Source organism: Armigeres subalbatus, chromosome 3 (assembly GCF_024139115.2).
Source record: "Armigeres subalbatus isolate Guangzhou_Male chromosome 3, GZ_Asu_2, whole genome shotgun sequence".
Lineage (NCBI taxonomy): Eukaryota > Metazoa > Arthropoda > Insecta > Diptera > Culicidae > Armigeres > Armigeres subalbatus.
Window position 1 is genome coordinate 91,981,211 of NC_085141.1, and position 19,177 is coordinate 92,000,387.

At 39.6% G+C, this 19,177-nt stretch overlaps 1 protein-coding gene across 3 annotated transcripts; it reads right to left on the reverse strand.

Moving 5' to 3' along the window:
• Positions 1-672: 672 nt before the first annotated feature.
• LOC134225030 (uncharacterized) lies at positions 673-17,280 on the reverse strand. 3 transcript variants are annotated; one of them, XM_062704773.1, is made up of 5 exons: positions 17,036-17,280; positions 15,361-16,966; positions 14,080-15,249; positions 1,381-2,886; positions 673-1,315 (listed from the first exon to the last, which is right to left on the reverse strand). In XM_062704773.1, exons 1-5 carry the CDS (start codon positions 17,117-17,119, stop codon positions 768-770), a joined length of 4,914 nt encoding a protein of 1,637 aa, XP_062560757.1. In that variant the 5' UTR covers positions 17,120-17,280; the 3' UTR covers positions 673-767. The 3 variants fall into 3 exon arrangements, with proteins under 3 accessions (XP_062560757.1, XP_062560756.1, XP_062560754.1); XM_062704772.1 differs by having other exon boundaries at positions 14,080-15,252; XM_062704770.1 differs by having other exon boundaries at positions 14,080-16,966; positions 17,036-17,279.
• Positions 17,281-19,177: the final 1,897 nt, after the last annotated feature.

The window sequence follows — 19,177 nt, forward strand, 5'->3', positions numbered from 1 at the left end:
TTTTTTGTACTGTTGAGCATCTTCTCAATGCTAAATTTATTTTCATCATTCATGCGTTGATAGATAGCGGATTCTGGATAACACCTTGTACCCTCTCTATCAAAAGTATGACACCTAGTTCCGTTCCTAATATTCCATTCCCTATGGCGGTAATTTATTTATTAAACAGCTGTTAACAGCTAAAATATACGCAATCAACTAATTGAAGAGATTTTGACGGTAATATCATCGATAGGAACTCGTTTTCTAATTTGCTATGCGTTTTCTCATTAAAATGATGATTACATACTGTGAGTGTCGGCTAATATCAGTTCTGATTATTCTTCTAGTCTGATTGTTCTAACGTTATGGTAACATACCTACTATTCTTGCTATTAATCGTGGATGTCAACACAAACAATCTATTCAAGCGTTTTAACGGGAAAAAGCTAACCGCTCTATTAACTGTAGCTTGGTTCCAATTATGGAAGCGTTATCAAATCAGATTTCTCCAAACAACTGAATCTCAATCTCTCAATCTCAATCATTTCTTGTATCAACATTATTGTGGCCAGCAAAGTATTATCTGAACAATTTATTCACAAAAATTAATTTTATTTTGAACTTGTTATGTTTTGCCGAAAGTGGGTGTTTCATAATTGTGGAACTGAGGGTATAACACTGAAAAATGACTAGTTTTCTTATAATCATGCTTCTATCTTCCAAAAGCAGTGTTATTTATTCCAATAAAAATCGTTAAAATAAAATAATACCCATTCGGTTGTATTTTAAGGACCGGGGTGCACCGTAGTATTGCTTGGTACTCGCTGGCTCGCACTCGAGTTGTCATTTGCAGTATCGGTGCTTTGCTGCGACGGCGAAGCTGAAGCAGATGCCAACTGGGCCAAGTATTCACTTTCATCCTCGTCGACGAAATCATCTCCAGCTGTAGCCTTCTTACTGGCTAGCAGGCTAATGACATCCACCGCATCGAACGTCTCCGGTGGCTCCAGTTTGACTTTTTTGGTTGGTTGCTTTGAGTGCAACTGCTGACTAGAGGAGAGTGGCCGTTTTGGAACTACCGAGGAACGTGATGCGGACCGCGACGACGAAGACGACGACGTTGAAGGGCAAGGAGTTGTAGAAGACGTGCGTTGCAACGGTGGCAGTTTGGGTTGCTTAAAAAGAGCATCCAACAACGAGAGAGCTTGCGTTTGAACGGCGTGCCGTTGACGTGGATTAACTAACGTGCTTTCACGAGGCGGTCTTTTCGGTTTTCCGACAGATGGGTTAGTTGACTGTAGAACCATTTCAATACGATGTGTTTTAGAATGCGCTTCAAGTAGAAAAGAAATAAAATTATTTTCAAGAACGAAATAAATCTATCTAATTTACGATTACCTTTTTTGATTAATTTGGGTGCCTGTTCTTTGGCCTTCGATTGGATTGCTTCAGATTTTCTTCTAAATGCGTACGTCTTGATTTTGTCAAGTGTTTGTTGAAATGTGGATGGTATGGAGGTTGTCGGCGGTTCTAGGTTTTCCAACGCCGCTATTGATCCGGAAGACCTAGTTTCTATCTGATTTTCTTCAATCTGATCATCCTCGCCGTTGTATATAAAATAAGTTGAGGGAAAATTAGAAGATGTCATAGAAGATCCCATTAAGGAAGCCCCATCTTGTATTTCATCAACGTAATAAAAGCAATTCGACTCTTCGTCAAAAACTCTTGATGGAGTTTGAACTACCAAAGAATCAGTATCGGAATATAATTCTAACATAGTTTTTTGTGATGACACCGATGGAGATGGTGCAGGTGGTAGTTCTGGTTCAGATTCAACAACCGGTTGATTGGCATCTTGAGGGTTCAGAACTTTATATTCTTCAGATATTCGAAGAATTTCACTTGCCGTTTCAATTATTTTCTGTATTTGCAATGCCTCGTCGTCCTGAGTTTCTTGGTGAGATTCCACAATTTCTTCGGGCTCCATTTTGACTACAACTTCATCGTCATCTATTACAATAACCTCTTGCTTTTTTGGTTCAATCGCAAATGTTTCAGTGGAGTTGTTGAAATCACCTGACGTGAATTGTAATCGGAAAGGATCGCAACCATCCCACAGATTTTGATGTAAATCGACGTCGTCATCATCGGACTCTTCTACATGTACCCAGCGCCAGGCATGGGAGTCAACTATCTTAAGCTTGTCCGGTGGATCGATTAAAACTGTTTCTTGCTTTCTAGTACGACCGTAGGTTCTTTTCGGCGCTTTTACAATTTCCGATCTCCATTCCAACTCATCTGATTGCTGCGTGCTCAACTCGGTAGTTTTCTCAGTACAAGCTACTTCATCAGAACGTCCAACATTCGCACTTTGTTTTGGACTCGAGCAATTTGGTTCTCGGTCAGTTTCATGCAATTCTTGAATCACAAAGTCACCTACGCTAGTCACGCTTTTCACTTGGTGAGCAGGAGTCCGAACATCGGTAGAGCGATTCTCTGTTTTCATGAAGTCGTCATCATCGAAGCAGATTGATATCATAGAACTGCTAATATCAATTACCGGGGTCGAAAGGATCGGTTCATCCGCGTCCGAGTTTGGCAGTAAACTGTCATCCGAAGTTTCCATGACGGTGGATGCGTCGATTACTCTCGATTGGACGCTCGCTACCGAAGGTGTGGCGTCAACTGGGGTGAAGTTTTGTGAATCTACTACAGTGACCGGAATTGCATCTTCGAAGTCAGTTTGATCTGAACAATTTTGCGATTCGGTTTTGCAGATCGGCGTGGCGTTGTTGTTTTCCGATATTTTATCATTAGGACCATTGGGATCGCCGATACTGGTACCAATCGCTGCAGTCGATACGCTTTTAGCTGGTTCATAATACGTTGTCTCATCCGAAGGCTCTGAAATAAAAGTTTTATATTTTTAATTGTTCATAGGACCATATTATTTAAAAACAGTAAATATAAAAAATAATCCAATGGTGGCGGCAGCACTACGAAGGGCATCTGAATGGCAATGTGGTAGAAAATGAGTATGGTGACGAACCTGAGAGCACGCGCGCAGGACATACGTTTTCCAGCTCCGGAAATCCAGGAGAAGATTGGTCGGCTGGGTCAATTACCAAGAGACCTGTTTTAATACGGTGGTGAGGCATTGGCTATAGCGCTGCCCTGCGTAATTATTAAAATTTGGGAGGAGGAGGTTCTGCCGCAGGAGTAGATGGAAGGTGTCGTGTGTCGCATCTACAAAAAGGACGATAAGCTGGATTGTAGCAACCACCGCGCAATCACATTGCCGAACGCCGCCTACAATGTACTCTCATAAAATGGAAGGCCGTCGACTAGCACCAATTGCAAGAGAGTTCGTGGGGCATTACCAGGTGGGATTCATGGGCAAACGCTCTGCCACGGATCAGGTGTTCGCCATACACTGCCCACACATCATCTATCTATTCATCAACTTCAAAGTCGCAACTAATGCACGAACACGGATTCCCAGATAAACTAATACGGTTGGTCAAGGCGGTTATGTGCAAAGGTCGAGTTTCAGAGGCATTCCCGAGTCCTTTCGTGCCTGCTTAGGTTGCTATTCAACATCGCATTGGGAAGAGTAATACAAAAAGCACGGATTGACATAAGTGGTACGATTTTCACGTAGTCCGCTCAGCTATTTGCTTTTGCTGACTACATAGATATTATAGCACGCAACTTTGAGAATACGGAGGAAGCCTACATCAGACTGAAAAGAGAAGAGAAGCTAAGCTGATCGGACTAGTCATCAACACGTTGAAGACAAAGTACATGATAGAAAAAGGTTCAAGATTGGACAATAATGTAGGCTTTAGGGTTTTATACGATTTCTAAATGGCCGGGGTTCAGCCAAATCACACCAAGCGCCAACCAAAAATATCTCATTTTTCTGCCAAAGCGTTCGTTTAGCAGATTCAATTGATCACAAAGCGTATCGAATATCTCTCAGTCTTATAACTAAGGATATCCTACAATAAATGTAGGTATGAATTGACATGAAATGATTTCCGTTTTCTTTTTACAAACAAAATATCACAAGTCAGTCAAAAAGCCGCTTGGTGCGGTTTAGCTGAACCCCGACCAAATATACGTTTGTTAAAGTAACGTTTAAAACTTCATTCAAGCATATACAGATAACAAAGTAGCCAGGGATAACAAATTACGTAACGCTAAATATGATAATTTTTTATCCTACTATCATCTTCGTATACTACTTTTAATTTTGTTGTTGTATGAATCGTAACGCTCGGTCTGACCCACTTCCTCTCCCTACGCAACTTGTGAACAGGACCCCAGAAGAACTTTGAATATAGGAACTGTCAGAAGTGTAAAGGGAGCACGGTGCACGCAAGAGCAGATAACATTGTTTTAAAACGACGAGTGGGCTGATTACCAGGCTGTCTTCCGTTCGCTCGGCGGGCTACTACCCGGTATGCGGATGGTCTTCGAGCAACTCTGAGCCCAAGACAGAATATCAGTAAGGAACTGAAACAGAACTTTCGGATGCTCCGCCAGGCTGTTCGAGTCGCAACACAAGAACAGGACACGTTTATCAGGCGGGTGGTGGGAAGAGAAAAGGCTGACAAATGTACCCAAATGTACCTTTGAGGAGCGACTATGGCCCAAGAGGCGATTGATTTCGTCCTGACGAGCAATGAGGGAAACACTGCACCCAACCCGAAACGGCTCAGGCAGCAATCCGCCGAAGACGCTCATAGCAAAGCAAAACGAAGTGCGACCATAAAGTCCAATCTTCTGCTGAGCGGAGCAGATCGGGGTACAGAGGAGCCCGAAGGGCGTCGACCTGTAAAAGCAAATTCTCGGCCCAAGAAAGGCACCAACAGAGGCGTCGCGTCCACATGTGCAACCTGTGTACTGCACAGTAGGGTGGTTCAAAAAATCGATTTTGCTCCACAGTGCTCATATGATTCTTTATCATGTTCAGAGTGTCCTCTGAAAATTTGAGCTCATTTGGATTCAAACTGATTTTGTTTTGTCGTGTTTCTGCTCAGTAAGCAGATAGTTCGCGCGGCCGAGTGAGTAAACAATTGGTGCGTGATCGGACGTGTTTCAGGTAGGATTTAGAGCATTCGTAAAATCCGAGTTTTTGGTTCTGATTTTAATGTTCGGTGAATAAGTGTGCGGTTGAACGTGTTTTGTATATAATACGAAACATTTGTAAAATCCAGGTTACTTTGTCCTCCTTTGGACGGTTCGTAAGTAAATTGATGAATATATTTTAATACTGTTATTGACAAACGCTCTATATTGTCGAATAGAGCTCTCTATTATTCACCTTACCCACTAACAATAATTTTTCTTCCTGACACATCTATGAAGGTAGTATGGGTTCCCTGCATCTTCACTAGTAGATGTTGGACTAAGATTCCTTCCCTTCCTTCCGTGTGATTGTAAGGACGTGGTCAGGTATACAACCGCTACTGTATAGGAAAAGGTACTAATCCCAAGTACCAATTTGCGACAATATACAGTAGATTGCTAAATTGAGCATTGTATAGCCACCCACGATTTGTACAATCACATATGCTATGCTATGCTATGCTAACCGTATATTGGCCATATATGGCGATTTGGTGAATTGGAGTGCTTATTGATTACTTGGGTATGCTAGACGTTTGCGGGACACAACCCCCCGGATACCGTTAGATAGAGGATGTGCCAAGCGGTGGAGAAGTGGGACACAGTTTCGACTGCAAACACTCAGATTGCCTGCAGTTTACAGAGAATCTGGCGCGCCGAGTAGCAGTCGACAAGCATGATTGGCTAGTGAAAAGGGGTGAGTGAGTGGTCTGCACATGCTGAGGTAAGTGGAAAGTAACAGGGTGTGTCAGAGTGAGCACCCAAATAAGTCTCAAATTGGTGTGCTAGAGTGTAAATCAGGTGTTAGGGTGATCATACAAGTTAGTCACATGGCGCGAAAAGTGTGAGCACCCAAGTAAGACTCGTATATGGTGGTCCTCTCCCCTACATAAGTCACCGACCACGAGTTTGCTTCGGTGGTGACAAAATCGAGGTGGCTGAAGAAGTCGTGTACATGAAATCTCCGATAACGGTACCAGCAGATAAATTCGGAGACGCATCATATCAGGAAGGGTCTTCAGTAGCCTTGTGAGCAAAGGCGTAGGATTGCCAATCCGGAGATGGCGAGTCTGATTTCTCGACACCTTTGGGTATCCATTGTACTTGCCACATAAGGAATGTAGAGCCATTGAAGAAGAAGACCATAGCAGGAAATCGTACGTTTTTGGACTCTGCAAGGCGATCCGATCGAACAAAGATTGCCATCGTACCAAACTGTCTATAAAACACTCATTAGACGTCTTCTACGGACACTAGACCTGGACAATGCTCGTGGAGGACCAACGCGCACTTGAAGATTTCGAAAGAAAAGTGTTGCGTACTATCTATGAAGCACGAGTTGCAACAGCCAGTTGGGAGAACCGCAGACAGACGTTTATGTTCATACATTTGAATTCGATTTTCTTGTGTAAATTTTCAAATCTAAATACGTTGGAATTGCATAGCATGCTAGCGCCGCCTATGTAACTTATTGGTACATGAAAACTGACGTTTTGCCTTATCGCCTCGTCTTCTACCTTACCCGCGTTTGTCACCCACAGAATCAACAAAACAGAAACACTCAACGCAGAGCTTCAGATTCCCGCACGGCTGCAAAAAAAAGCATTTTTATTTGAATGACTTTATACAATCGAATTTTACAATGTAACTAAGCGATTCACTTTAATTGCAGTTTATGTCTTGACATATGTGAGTAATTCTCACTGAAACCGGGCCACTATTTGCACGAGGTTCTTCAAAATCTAAATTTATATTCTTTCGAAAGCTTTCGACGAGTATATTAAGAAACCAAGTTAAATTCTTCAGAAAGATAAACCCCTCGTTAGTTATACACGAAATCATTCTAATGGACCTCGATTTTTATCAATTCTTGACTCACCAAAACTGTCATAACTCCAACAGTTCTCAACCGATCATAGAGATCAACATATCGTTGGAGGAAGAGTGATCCTCAATTTGCAATAATAAAAATAAAAGCCATATTGAATTTGGCCGCCAATATTAGTACACCGATGGAAAGCTTAGCTTATATTGTACATTGTGTCCAAAAATCTCAGGTGTATGTTTTTTCTATCAAAAGTTATGTACGATTTACCAAATTATTTTTTGAAGGGCCATCTGACCAACGAACATAATTTTTATGGTTAATATGGTACTACGACGTCAGTTCCTTGATTTCATACACTATTCTAAGCCAAATATGTTTCAAAATTATAAAGCATATCTACAATAGTATTTTATTTGAAGCGCTCAAAAGTTTTGAGCATAACGGAGCCGTATTCAAGTTATTGTAATAAATAATTCAAGAATTTTGGTATTGGTAAATAGTACATAACTTTTGATAGAAAAAACATACACCTGAGATTTTTGGACGCAATACACAATATAAACTAAGCTTTCCATCGGTGTATTAATATTCAAAATCGGTGGTTGCGAACCTGGCAGAAAAATTGTTTTCAAAAAGAAATCCAAGATGGCGGCCAAATTCAATATGGCTGCTTATATTTTTAATATTGCAAATTGATTCACTCTTCCTCTTTCCAATGATATGCTGATCTCTATGATCGGTTGAGAAATGTTGAAGTTATGACAGTTTTGGTGAGTCAAGAATTGACAAAAATCGAAAATGATTTCGTTGCGTTGCGTTGCGTTGTAACGGAATATTTCGTAGATTGCATACTGGTAGCTGTCATGTATATTCTTTAACTTTCTTACCCCAATTGGAGGTCCAAAATGATAAAGCATGAAAACTACCATTGCCGGCCACGCCCATCTTCTCCGTTACTAGGGAAGGGAAGGAAATGATGATATGACATCTACTTAGTGAGAGGCCAGCGACTCACCGACGCCCTCATTGATGTCAAGGAGTTGGATGGTTGGTAGGGAATTTAGTTTTGGAATATTATCATAAGCAAATGATATGATAAGTATATTCAAACGTTGGGAGTGACCATGCTAAGAAATTTATGTCACTCCGTTTTCCTAGATGTTTAACTTCCTGGGATGGGACAAGGTATTAGACTTGCCCTGGCTAATAAGCCTATGTTTAAGCGCCATTGCTCGCTCTCTGAAACGAGAAGAGAAGAATCATATATGGAAAACCCCTCCCCGCATGTGCTAATGTTAAATTCAAATGTTTTGTTTTCCTCAACAGCTGACCTAAAATTGTATTCAAATGATTTTTTTACATTTCCCCGTTAAGTTCACCAACTGTTTATATATACAAACCTTGCGGATCCCAGAACGAATCGATTAAGAATAAAATCTTGCAAATCGGTCAACCCGTTCGCGAGTTAAATCGTCAGGAAGGAAACCTCAACTCATTTTTATTATATAGAATACCAAATATTATTGATTAAAAGATGATAACTGAAATAACCAAATATTTAGTTTATCGTTTTAAATAAAAATTGATGAATATAAAAATACACACGTTGAAAATAACGAGAAGGTATACTGCCGTTATACGCATAATTGTCCCATGTATATAGGAAATCCCAGCAAACATGGGACAAATATGCGTATGACGGCAGTATAGTCGAATTCAGTTGGCAGGATATTATTTAAATAAAAGTGCATTGTAAATTGTGAATAGTATGACGAAGAGGATATGTGAGGATATGAAGACCAATAACGATCAATAAACAGTGTGCTAAATCTCGAAAAATTTGCCACACAAAGGGTGAGTTCAAAATGAGTATTATCAATTCAGTGCAAATCCGAATTATAGCCGCTAACAAAGTTGGATTTTTCTCACAATTCGTACGTTAAACCTAACTTCGGAAGTGGTGCGCTGTTTTCATTTGGTGATGTGCTATACAGCGCACTACTTCCGAAATTAGGTTTAACGTATGGATTGTGAGAAAAATCCAATTTCAATAGCGGCTATAATTCGATTTTCTACTGAATTTATAATAGCTTCCACGTGACGTACCTAAAAGATTCATAAGTAACTTATATAAGAAATTCGTTACTTATCTTGTTATTTAGTCTTGTGCCAGCATCTTTCCCTTGATCCTCACAAAGCAATCGGCAGGTAACAGCCGGAGAGAAGTCTGGTGGAGTAAGTGAATTTAATTAAATATCCACTGTCGGACAGAAGCATGATACAACTATCCCATTTTCACATGTTCATCCTTGATCCGAACCGAATCGTCTTCTCAGATCGCGAAAATTGCAGCTGTTAAGTTATCTTTTTTCTTGGGTTTCTTGAGATTGGTAGTTATTAAGCTAAGATATTTTCTTGAAAACTTTGAAACTTCCACACAAACTCAATATAAGGATGCAGTAATACTTCTTTCATTATCCCTTCTGTTCACCACACTTCAAAGACTTTAGTTTATAAAATACTAATTATGTTAACATCCGCACAAATCCGCCAACCGAATCGTAAAGAAAAATGACATAAATCACAAAAATCGAAAATGATTTCGTGTACAATAACTAACGAGGGGTTCATCTTTCTGAAGAATTTAACTCGGAACCTTAATACACTCGCCGAAAGCTTTCAAAAGAATATAAATTTAGGCATTTTTAAGAACCTCGTGCAAATAGTGGCCCGGTTTCAGCGAGAATTACTCATGTAGTAAATGAATTGCAAAGCTACGTATATGATTTGTGAGCTGTTAGCATGTGTTCGGAACTTTCGCTTTGATTGTTTTGGATCCTTTTATATGCGTGTGAAAGAACCATTCATCGTTCACACCGTGAAAATCGGAAGACTGCGGTGGGATTGTGCCACGTTTGGCCTAAAGTCGTTTGGCCTAATGGTCTATTGGCATAATAGATACATGTAGGCGTAAACGGTTGAAATATATTGTTATATGAATTTCTTTTTGTAGGTGCAAAATAAAGCCATGTGCATGTGATCCAAAAGCGTAATACAAACTAACGTTAAAATATTGCAAATCACTTTTATAATACAATAAAACCAGGAATTTATAAAAGGAAGGTATACAAAACAATGAATCAGATATATTTTGGCAATGTCGACATATGAAAACAGTATAACTTCCCGACCAGAAGGTCATATCAAAATTATATCATCATATGTTATTATGTTACACAAAAATTTTATAACAAAATTTGTTAGAAATATGGTGCAGGATGTTGTTAAAATATCTAAATTTCTATCAAAAATTACACTACTCAAAACAAAAAAACTATCAAATTTTGTTACAATTTTATCATAAAAATATCATATTTTGTTAAAAATTTATAACAGAATCAGATACAAAATATATTGTTTATCGACATTCAGAAATAATAGTTTTTTTCTGAACAAAAATATTGTTCAAGAACATGAAACTAAGAACATTACAAATTAGACAACTTTTTCAAATTATATCAGCGTTTGTGACATGTATGGCAGGAGACTTTGCTACATCTATTTTAATTGCCTACTGTTGGGCAATTCAGTGTTAAGCATTTTTAAATCTTATTATGTTAAAATTTTGTTACAACATTTGAAAGATAATGGCTACTAATAACATAATTGTATCAAAATAAGTTATAAAGATCACAATATGTTAGAATTGTGTTAAGTTTTGGTTATGCTCTTCTAGTCTAGTCTTCTAGTCTAGTCTAGTGAAACAACTGATCATGCTTCAAAGAAGGCATCAACATTTTTGGAAAATGCTTGTCATATGCAATACCAAAGTAACATGCAGTAAAACTAGAAAGAACAGCTCATGCTTTAAAGAAGGTGTCAACCATATTGTAAAGATTGTATGTTACCTATACAATGTCAAAACTCAGACCTTATTCGATTTTGGCTCCGAACGTGATATATTTATGTTGCCAAAATCGAATGGTGTTTGTTTTCTTATGATACTTTAACATTTCTTCACTTTTTGTGACGCTAGACACACTGTGACCTTTTTTTACATTAAGATACTGATTTTTCTTATATTTATGTTGTATGTTGTATGTATAATGCCGTGAATCGCATATCTGTCCCATCTTTGTTGGGTTTCCTATTCTGCCGTGAATTGCATATTTGTCCCATATGAATAGGAAACCCAGCAAAGATGAGACAGGTATGCGATTCACGTCAGTATTCATATGGGAAAAATATGCGATTCACGGCAGTGTACTTCAGACAATATTCGGCTAAAATTGTGAACGGCTAAATAAGTGAATCCAAACTTTTAGCCGATGCATACTATGCACTTGAGTAAACATTTTGATTTTAAAAAATAAAACCATTTTTTTTCGCCTAAAAATAATCAACGTCCATCTAACTTTTCATTTCGAAATTATTAGTTTCAAAGACCTACGGTGCAAGATCTACTCAAAATAAATTCTTTGTATCGAGCTAATACTAATGACACACTGATGGTATTCGTACCATGGTACAAGTTGTACCACTAGTGTGTCACCTTGTACCATGCTGGTACAACGTGGAAAACCATGGTACAATATGTACTAGGGTATATAACCGTGGTACTTGTACCACCAGTGTGTCTTTAGTATAACAATACCCGAAATCGGATGTAAGACGGCGAAAATACGACTAAAAACTTTTGCCTATATTTTTTGAGGGTGAACCCAAACTTTTGGCCGGGAGTGTACATATCGTATGTGACTGACGATGATTATCGGATGATGTTGTTATACACCAATAATAGTAATGTGGATTTCCAAAAGTAGCATTAAATAAAATATTAACATTTTCACATATTTTACTACAAAGAATAATTTACATTTTTCAAATTATGCCAAACGACCATTAGGCCAAACAACCATTAGGCCAAACGACTTTAGGCCAAGTGACCTACAACCCTGCGGTGGTTCTCGATAGCGATCCGACGGGCATAAGAAGGCCAGTAGCGAGGCAAAACATGTGGATCGATCAGGTGGAAGACAAATTGCGGACCCTCCGCAGACTTCGTGGCTGGCAACGTATCAGCCATGAACCGAGCTGAATGGAGACGACTTTTATGTACTGATGCTGGGTCATTAGGCCGAAAGCCATTAGGCCGAATGGTCATTAGGCCGAACGGTCATTAGCCCGAATGGCCACTAGGCCGAATGAGAACTGGGGAGTGAGAAGTGACTAGTGCGAAGTGAGGAAGAAGTAGAATGAAAGAAGAAAAAAAGAAAAAGGAGGAAGAAGTTAGAAGGAAGAAGGAAGAAGAAAAAAGGAGGAAGGAAGAAGGAAGTAGTAAGAATGAAGAAAAAAGGAAGAAGGAAGAAAGAAGAAGGAAGAAGAATGAAGGAAGATGGAAGAAGGAAGAAGGAAGATAGAAGAAAGAAGAAGGAAAAAGAAAACAAGAAAAAAAGAAGGAAAAACAGAAGAAAAAAGAAGGAAGAAGGAAGAAAGAAGAAGGAAGAAGATAGAAGGAAGAAGGAAGAAAGAGGAGGGAAGAAGGAAGAAGGAAAACGGAAGAAGGAAGAAGAATGAGGGAAAGAGGAAGAAGGAAGAAGGAAGAAGAAAAGAAGGAAGAAGAAAGAAGAAAGAAAAAAGAAAGAAGGAAGTAGGAAGAAGGAAAAAGGAAGAAAGAAGTAAGAAGAAGAAAGAAGGAAGAAGGAAGAAAGAAGAAGGAAGAAGGAAGAAAGGAGAAGGAAGAAGGAAGAAAGAAGAAGGAAGAAGCAAGAAGGGAGAAGGAAGGAGGAAGAAGGAACAAGGAAGAAGTAAGAAAAAAGAAAGAAGAAGGATGAAGCAAGAAGGAAGAAGGAACGAGAAAGAAGGAACAAGGAAGAAGGAAAAAGGGAGAAGGGAGAAAGAAGGAACAAGGAAAAAGGTAGAAGGAGGATGTGTCAACCATATTGTAAGAAGAAAGAAGGAAAAAGAAAGAAGGGAGAAGAAGAAGGAAGAAAGAAAAAGGAAGAAGGGAGAAAGGAGAAGGATGAAGGAAGAAAGAAAAAAGAAGAATGAAGAAGCAAGAAGGGAGAAGGAAGGAGGAAGAAGGAACAAGGAAGAAGGAAAAAGGAAGAAAAAAGAAGGAAGAAGGATGAAGTAAGAAGGAAGAAGGAATAAGGAACAAGAAAGAAGGAACAAGGAAGAAGGGAGAAGGAGGGAGGAAGAAGGAACAAGGAAGAAGAAGGAAGGAAGAAGAAGAAGGAAGAAAGAAGAAGGAGGAAGAAGGAAAAAAGAAGAAGGAAGAAGGAAGAAAGAAGAAGTAAGAAAGAAGAAGGAAGAAAGAAGAAGGAAGAAGGGAGAAGGATGAAGGAAGAAGAAAGAAGAAATAAGGAAGATGAAAGAAGAAAGAAGGAAGAAGAAAGAAGAAAGAAGGATGAAAAAGAAGGAATAAGGATAAAGGAAGAAGGAAGCAGGAAGATGGATGATGGAAGAAGGAAGAAAGAAGAAGGAAGAAGAAGTAAGAAGGAAGAAAGAAGATAGAACAAGGAAGAAGGAAGATACAAGAAGGGAGAAGGAAAAAAGTGGTAAGGTGAAGAAATAACTTCTCATTTTTCACTTTTTGCTCATTTTTGCTAATTCGGCCTAATAGCCATTCGGCCTAATGACCGTTCGGCCTAATGACCTTCGGCCTAATGGCCTGACACCTTATGTACTGCACAGGCCACTCCGGCCTTAGGCTAAATAAATACCTAGTATGGAAGACAAATTACGAAAAAAGGTTACACCGCAACCAGAGAAGTGGCTAATTCGAGAACTAACCATGAAATAGTCTCCTCTCCCCCTGAGCTAGAATATGTTCAGGTGATCATCGTGCCCATGCTCTCCACAAAGACGAACAAATCAAAAATCATTCATCTGAAAAACTCAAATAACAGCAGTTTCACGAGGCAATCGTGACGAGATTATGTGGTGAAGATTTTCACAAAACTGAACAACCACACCAGTTTTAGGCGTGAGTGCCATGCGACACGACACTTCAGATCTAGCCACTAATGTCCCTTTTTCTCTTAAAAAATATTATTTTCAACTATTTTGTTCAACACCTTGGTAATCTAAATTTTATAAATATCATTTGGTTCAAAAACAGAATAAGATCTTACCTTTCGTGTTGCTCGATTCTCCAGCATCACTTGCCACTTCCCAACGATCATCATCATCATCCAACGGTGGTGTTGGTTCCGCAAATTCCTCTTCTTCCTTGGTGCCGTTATCGCAACCCTCCGAGGACAACTCATCTTGCGCTTGGTACAACTGATCGGCTAGCTGACTAACTTCGGCAACTGTTGGCGACTCGTCGACAATCGTCGTTGTTGTCGGTGGATAATTTTCCACGCATGTGGGCGATGACATTGGCGGTGCAACCGTATGCAAAGACGGTGCAGCTGGTAGATCTTTCGGATTGATGATGGTTATGTGTCCAACAAAATCTCTTGACTGTGGGAGTTCATTGTTTGTCGGGATTATAAGCGACACTACGGTGTTTCCTTGAACCAGCGGTACTTGCTCGTCTTGTGTATTCGATTGGTATGACGGTTCAGGCGGTGGAAGGGACGGTGGTCTGTGCGGTACAATCTGGGTAATTGTCGGTGGGTCGTTAAATTGATTGATATCGATTGATTCTAGGGACGTTTCGGTGATCCGTTTAACTGCAATAATCTGCATTTTTGAGCTGGTTACCATTGATGGATTGTAGTCGTTGCTCGTATCTTTCGCAGATGATGGCGGTGTCAGTTCCATTTGCTGCATACAGGTGGTTGCTTCCTCGACTTGTGTAGCAGTAATACAATCTCGTGCCTGTTTTTCAGTATTGCTATAATTTGTCAATTTCTGCTGATTAGCGTCTGATTCCTCCAGATGATAGACTGGCTTAGGCTGCTCAGCACCATCAACGATGGTTGCTTTATCTGGGTTTTGACGCACTAGCAGCATCGTCCAGTAGAACATCATACGGAAGCGATCGCGGAAGGTTTCCAGTGCGTAATGATAACCTGCCTCATCTTCCTCGTCCAACCGAATAGTTTCTTCGGTGTTTCTGGTTTTTGGATCATCGGGGTGAGTGGCATTCAGAATAACACCTCTTACGCCAATCATCGTGTTGTAGTTTGGAGGAAACAAGAAGCAGCTTTTTGCATCCTCTAGAAAGGTCATCAGCTTAGGATTGAACCTTATCGAAAGACTGCTGCGTAAAAGAACACGTTCGTTTGGGACGAAATGTTCCATGTAGTCACTGACGCTATCCAGATTCGTCGTACAATTCAGCAAATGAAACACTGCTTTATTGAGACAAAAAACTTTGTTATTTTGAATAGCAGATATCGGCTCCGCAAATCGATAATGAAATGTGTATTTCAACTTGTTATAAAAACTTAACTTAGTCTTACATTTGATCGTATCAACGAAAGGACGCGTTTCAATTCTTGGCCTTCTTTGTTTCTTTTGCGAATTTTTTTTTCTCTTCGCTTTTCCCTTACCAGATGTTGATGGTCCCTCTTGAACAGGTGGCGTTGTTTCTGGTTTAGGTTCACTCGCTGCATTGCGGATATTAACAAAAGTTTTCATCCAGTTTTCGTGCGTTACTGTTGACGATAGTTTCTTTTCTTTTCTTGGAACTTCGTCAAGCGTGGCATCTGGATTCTTCTCAAGGAACTTCTCAATCGTATAGAAGCGGGTGCGACAACTTAAGCGCGAGTGATTACCCAACGACCTGGAACAATCGGCCCAGGAGATTTTTTTGGGTCCTGCTTCGGTTATATTGTCCTTTATGTAATTCAAGAGCCGAGTGTCCTCTTCAATAGTCCATCCAGATTGTTTATCAGTGAACTTTAAGGTGTGGTTATAACGGGCCCAAACTTGTCGATTAGTTCTTCCGGGCAGTAAGTTTGAAGGGATAAACCTGAAATCATCACCACATTGCTGTACGTATGCCAAAATTACGCAGTCTTCCTCGGGGGTGAATTTAGCATTTTTTGTCGGTCTCATCAGTGTGAACATGTACCGATTATAGCACTGGATTTTGTTCCTGAGCGGCATCTTCTCCACCACCTTGTTCCAGATGATATTCGAACCGATTCTGTTGTCTTCTACCGCCTTCATCAACAGAGCATCCTCTTCATCCGTCCAACGCTCCCGTTTTATTTGAGCCAAATCTGAAAACGTCGTTTGATAGTGGACGAAACATTGGTAAGCCGATCTACCTGGTACCTCCGATGCAATCTGTGCCCAACCCTGGCGTTTGTTTCTCTCCGCAGCTTTTACCAACAAAGATTCTTCTTCTGTCTTCCATGCATCTCGCACTAACCCTGGAAGCATATAATTGTTCCACAATCCGACACAAGCAGATACTGAGTGCCGGCCGCTAATATCAACGTTCGAAATTCGCATCCAGTCAATCTCAAATTTCTGGCCCGGATATTCATTTGAAAACTTTTTCACTCGATCCCACAGATCCTGCATTTCCCGACGTTTTAGAGATCCCATCTCCAATCTCAAACGCTCTGCCTCCAGCCCGTTTCCTAGCTTTTTAATCTTCAAACGAGTCTCCCTCTCAATAAACTCAACAATTTGCCCCTTAACTCCTTTCAATATGTTCACCTTATCTTTAACCGTCCAGTTACTATCCGTTGTCTCAAACATATCCAGCGGAAAAAATTCCTTAAATGCGTTCTTCCTATGCAAGTAATCGTCATTATGTGGTCCCGGATAGAGTTCCCCATCCTTGAAGAACGGTTGGCCACAAATGTACCCAGACATCCTTGATCGTCTCACCAGTGGCTTTCTGTTGCTTTTGTAATCCTCGATCTGCTTATCGATTTCTGCCTGCCGTTCTTGACACTGACTCAGCAGTATTTCCAATTTGTTTTTCAGCATTTTCAGCATGTTGTGGTACCCACTATTCAGCTTAAGTGCATTTTCCGTCGTTATATTCACATTTTCGCAAATGATTTCCTTCGCAGTGGCTGTGAAATCCACTTCCTTCTGATCTTTTTCCTGAGAACAATACAGCACTCAATATTTGGATTGAAAATTCTTAAGTTGCATTCCATTCTGGCTACTTACGTCTCCCCAGGTGGAATCATGTTCGCTTTCAGACTCGGTTGCGAAGCTGGGACAACTTTCAGAATCCGAACTGGCCTCCGACATTCTTATAGAGTAATTTTAGTAGTTTTTGCACTTTTAAATACTTAGAACAATGAGTAAAACAGTTTTACATTTAAAAATAATTTGTTTATGAATGCTCATTTTGATTTCGAAGCAAAACAAACTTGATCCGCTGCCAAAAAACTGCAAAAGGCACTCGTCTGTCAGGTCGAAAACAAAAATTGTACTCATTTTTGAAGCGGCACACGATAGAATGAATCTCGATCAACCTATGATAAGGGCTAAAAGGCCAACAATGGTGATGAACCCGGGTGTTGCGAACAGCTGCGAAAAAAGATATTTTATTGCGATTTGCAAATAAAATTAGCATTGCAGACAACCTGCAAGCAACTTGCACAGGAACGAGCTGTCAAAATTCATGCTGATTCGTCTTTTTAGGCGTGTTATTCATTGGATTCACGTTAGTTTTAGCTTGATGTGTACATCAGAGCAGTGGTGCTATCAGTACTGAGATTTTCATTTTCATTGAGAGAGGTCACGCGATATTTACATTTTGTTCTCTCCCGCTTTCAAAGAAAACATAAACAATGAAAGGAATTCTGCTATATTTTCATGGATTTTTATTTCATGAAAGTGCATCAAACTATTGTAAACAAGCTGTTTCTTCTTCAATAATGTTACTTCTAACTCGAAAATCAAAAACAATACAATCATTTTATCGACTAGTCATCGTTATTTGCACAGATCTATTAAAACTATAAGCCATTTTATGAGACAGATTCGAACAGCTGATTGAAATTTTGAGTGGACGGCTCGGTCTTTGTTTTGGTAAATTTGCATGTAAATCATCATCATTTCGTCATCATCATCATCATTTCATTTCATTTTCGCAAATGTTCCTTGTGAAATGTAAATATTAGTGTTTGGCAAGGGGTGGGACGCTGAGCACAATGTTCCAAGCACACATTTGCTGGATTTGATTCACATGTGTGGCCCTTGGTGTGGCACACTCGGCACACTTTTGACGTTCGAATGATCCAGGACATGAAATACCGGCAACCTTGCCAACGCTTGTTTTCACCTGTGTTGACGTATAAGGCATTTTATGAGACGTTTCGCGGTGGCCCGTTTATTTACTTCTAATGTTTTGTTTTGGTATGATTCTGCGTGAACATTCCGTTAGGTCCTAACACAAAATAATGTTTGTAACGTTTTACTTTTCATTAGTGTTTTTTTCAGCATTTCATGCTTAGAATGCAATGGTATGAATTATCCAGCGATACATTTTAAGAATCATATGAAAAACTGTTCTAAAACCCTGGTAGACAAAAAGTAAAACAGACAGAATTGATGATGGGACCCATCGGAATGTTCGGTGCGAAATTACCAAACAAACGGGCTCCCACTAATTGTCAAAGTAGATAAACTTGAGAAAAACAGCTGTTTCGATCTGTCTCATAAAATGCCTTATTGAGATGAGTGACGTTTGGCGCACGCACACTATAACGTTCGATTCGTCATATACTGAGACGCCATATACGTTTGTTTTCCTTCTGTTCATAACCTCAAAATTGATCGATCATCACAATTATTAAAGAGGAGTCAAAAAAATATATGCAAATTAACCCATTTCAATTAAGTTTCGATGAGTTGCATTCGGACGTGAGAATGACAAATCGATTCATAATAGTAGATAAATATAAATATAAATCACACAGATATTCTCCGGCAGCGGCAGTTTTATCATAAAATTCAATTGAAACCCCTGCACTGGTGATATTCGAATACAAAACATTATTAAAATCGTTCCCTTTCTATCGGACGCTCCTTGATTCATATTCCCATTGGCATGAATGAAGTACTCATCAATTTACCGGATTTAAGCGATGTTCTAATGACGAGCTTTATGACTGTTTGACATAGAATAAATATAACCTGAATCAAATCCCTCGCTCAAACGGAATGTCTACTTTTGCTCCATCTAAATATCCTATTGTCGGCGTAGCACCAAGTTAGAATTCGGAAGTCGGGACTTCCGAACCGAACTTTCTTCCGAAGTTTTATTTGTCAAACTAATTGATGCGTTGTTTAGCGCATCTT

Coding starts and splice junctions, on each gene's coding strand:
- LOC134225030 (XM_062704770.1), bottom strand. CDS start 17,119: ATGTCGGAGGCCAGTTCGGATTCTGAAAGTTGTCCCAGCTTCGCAACC. Junction 16,967..17,035: donor ATGATTCCACCTGGGGAGAC/GTAAGTAGCCAG, acceptor TATTGTTCTCAG/GAAAAAGATCAGAAGGAAGT. Junction 2,887..14,079: donor AGAATCGAGCAACACGAAAG/GTAAGATCTTAT, acceptor CTTTTATTTCAG/AGCCTTCGGATGAGACAACG.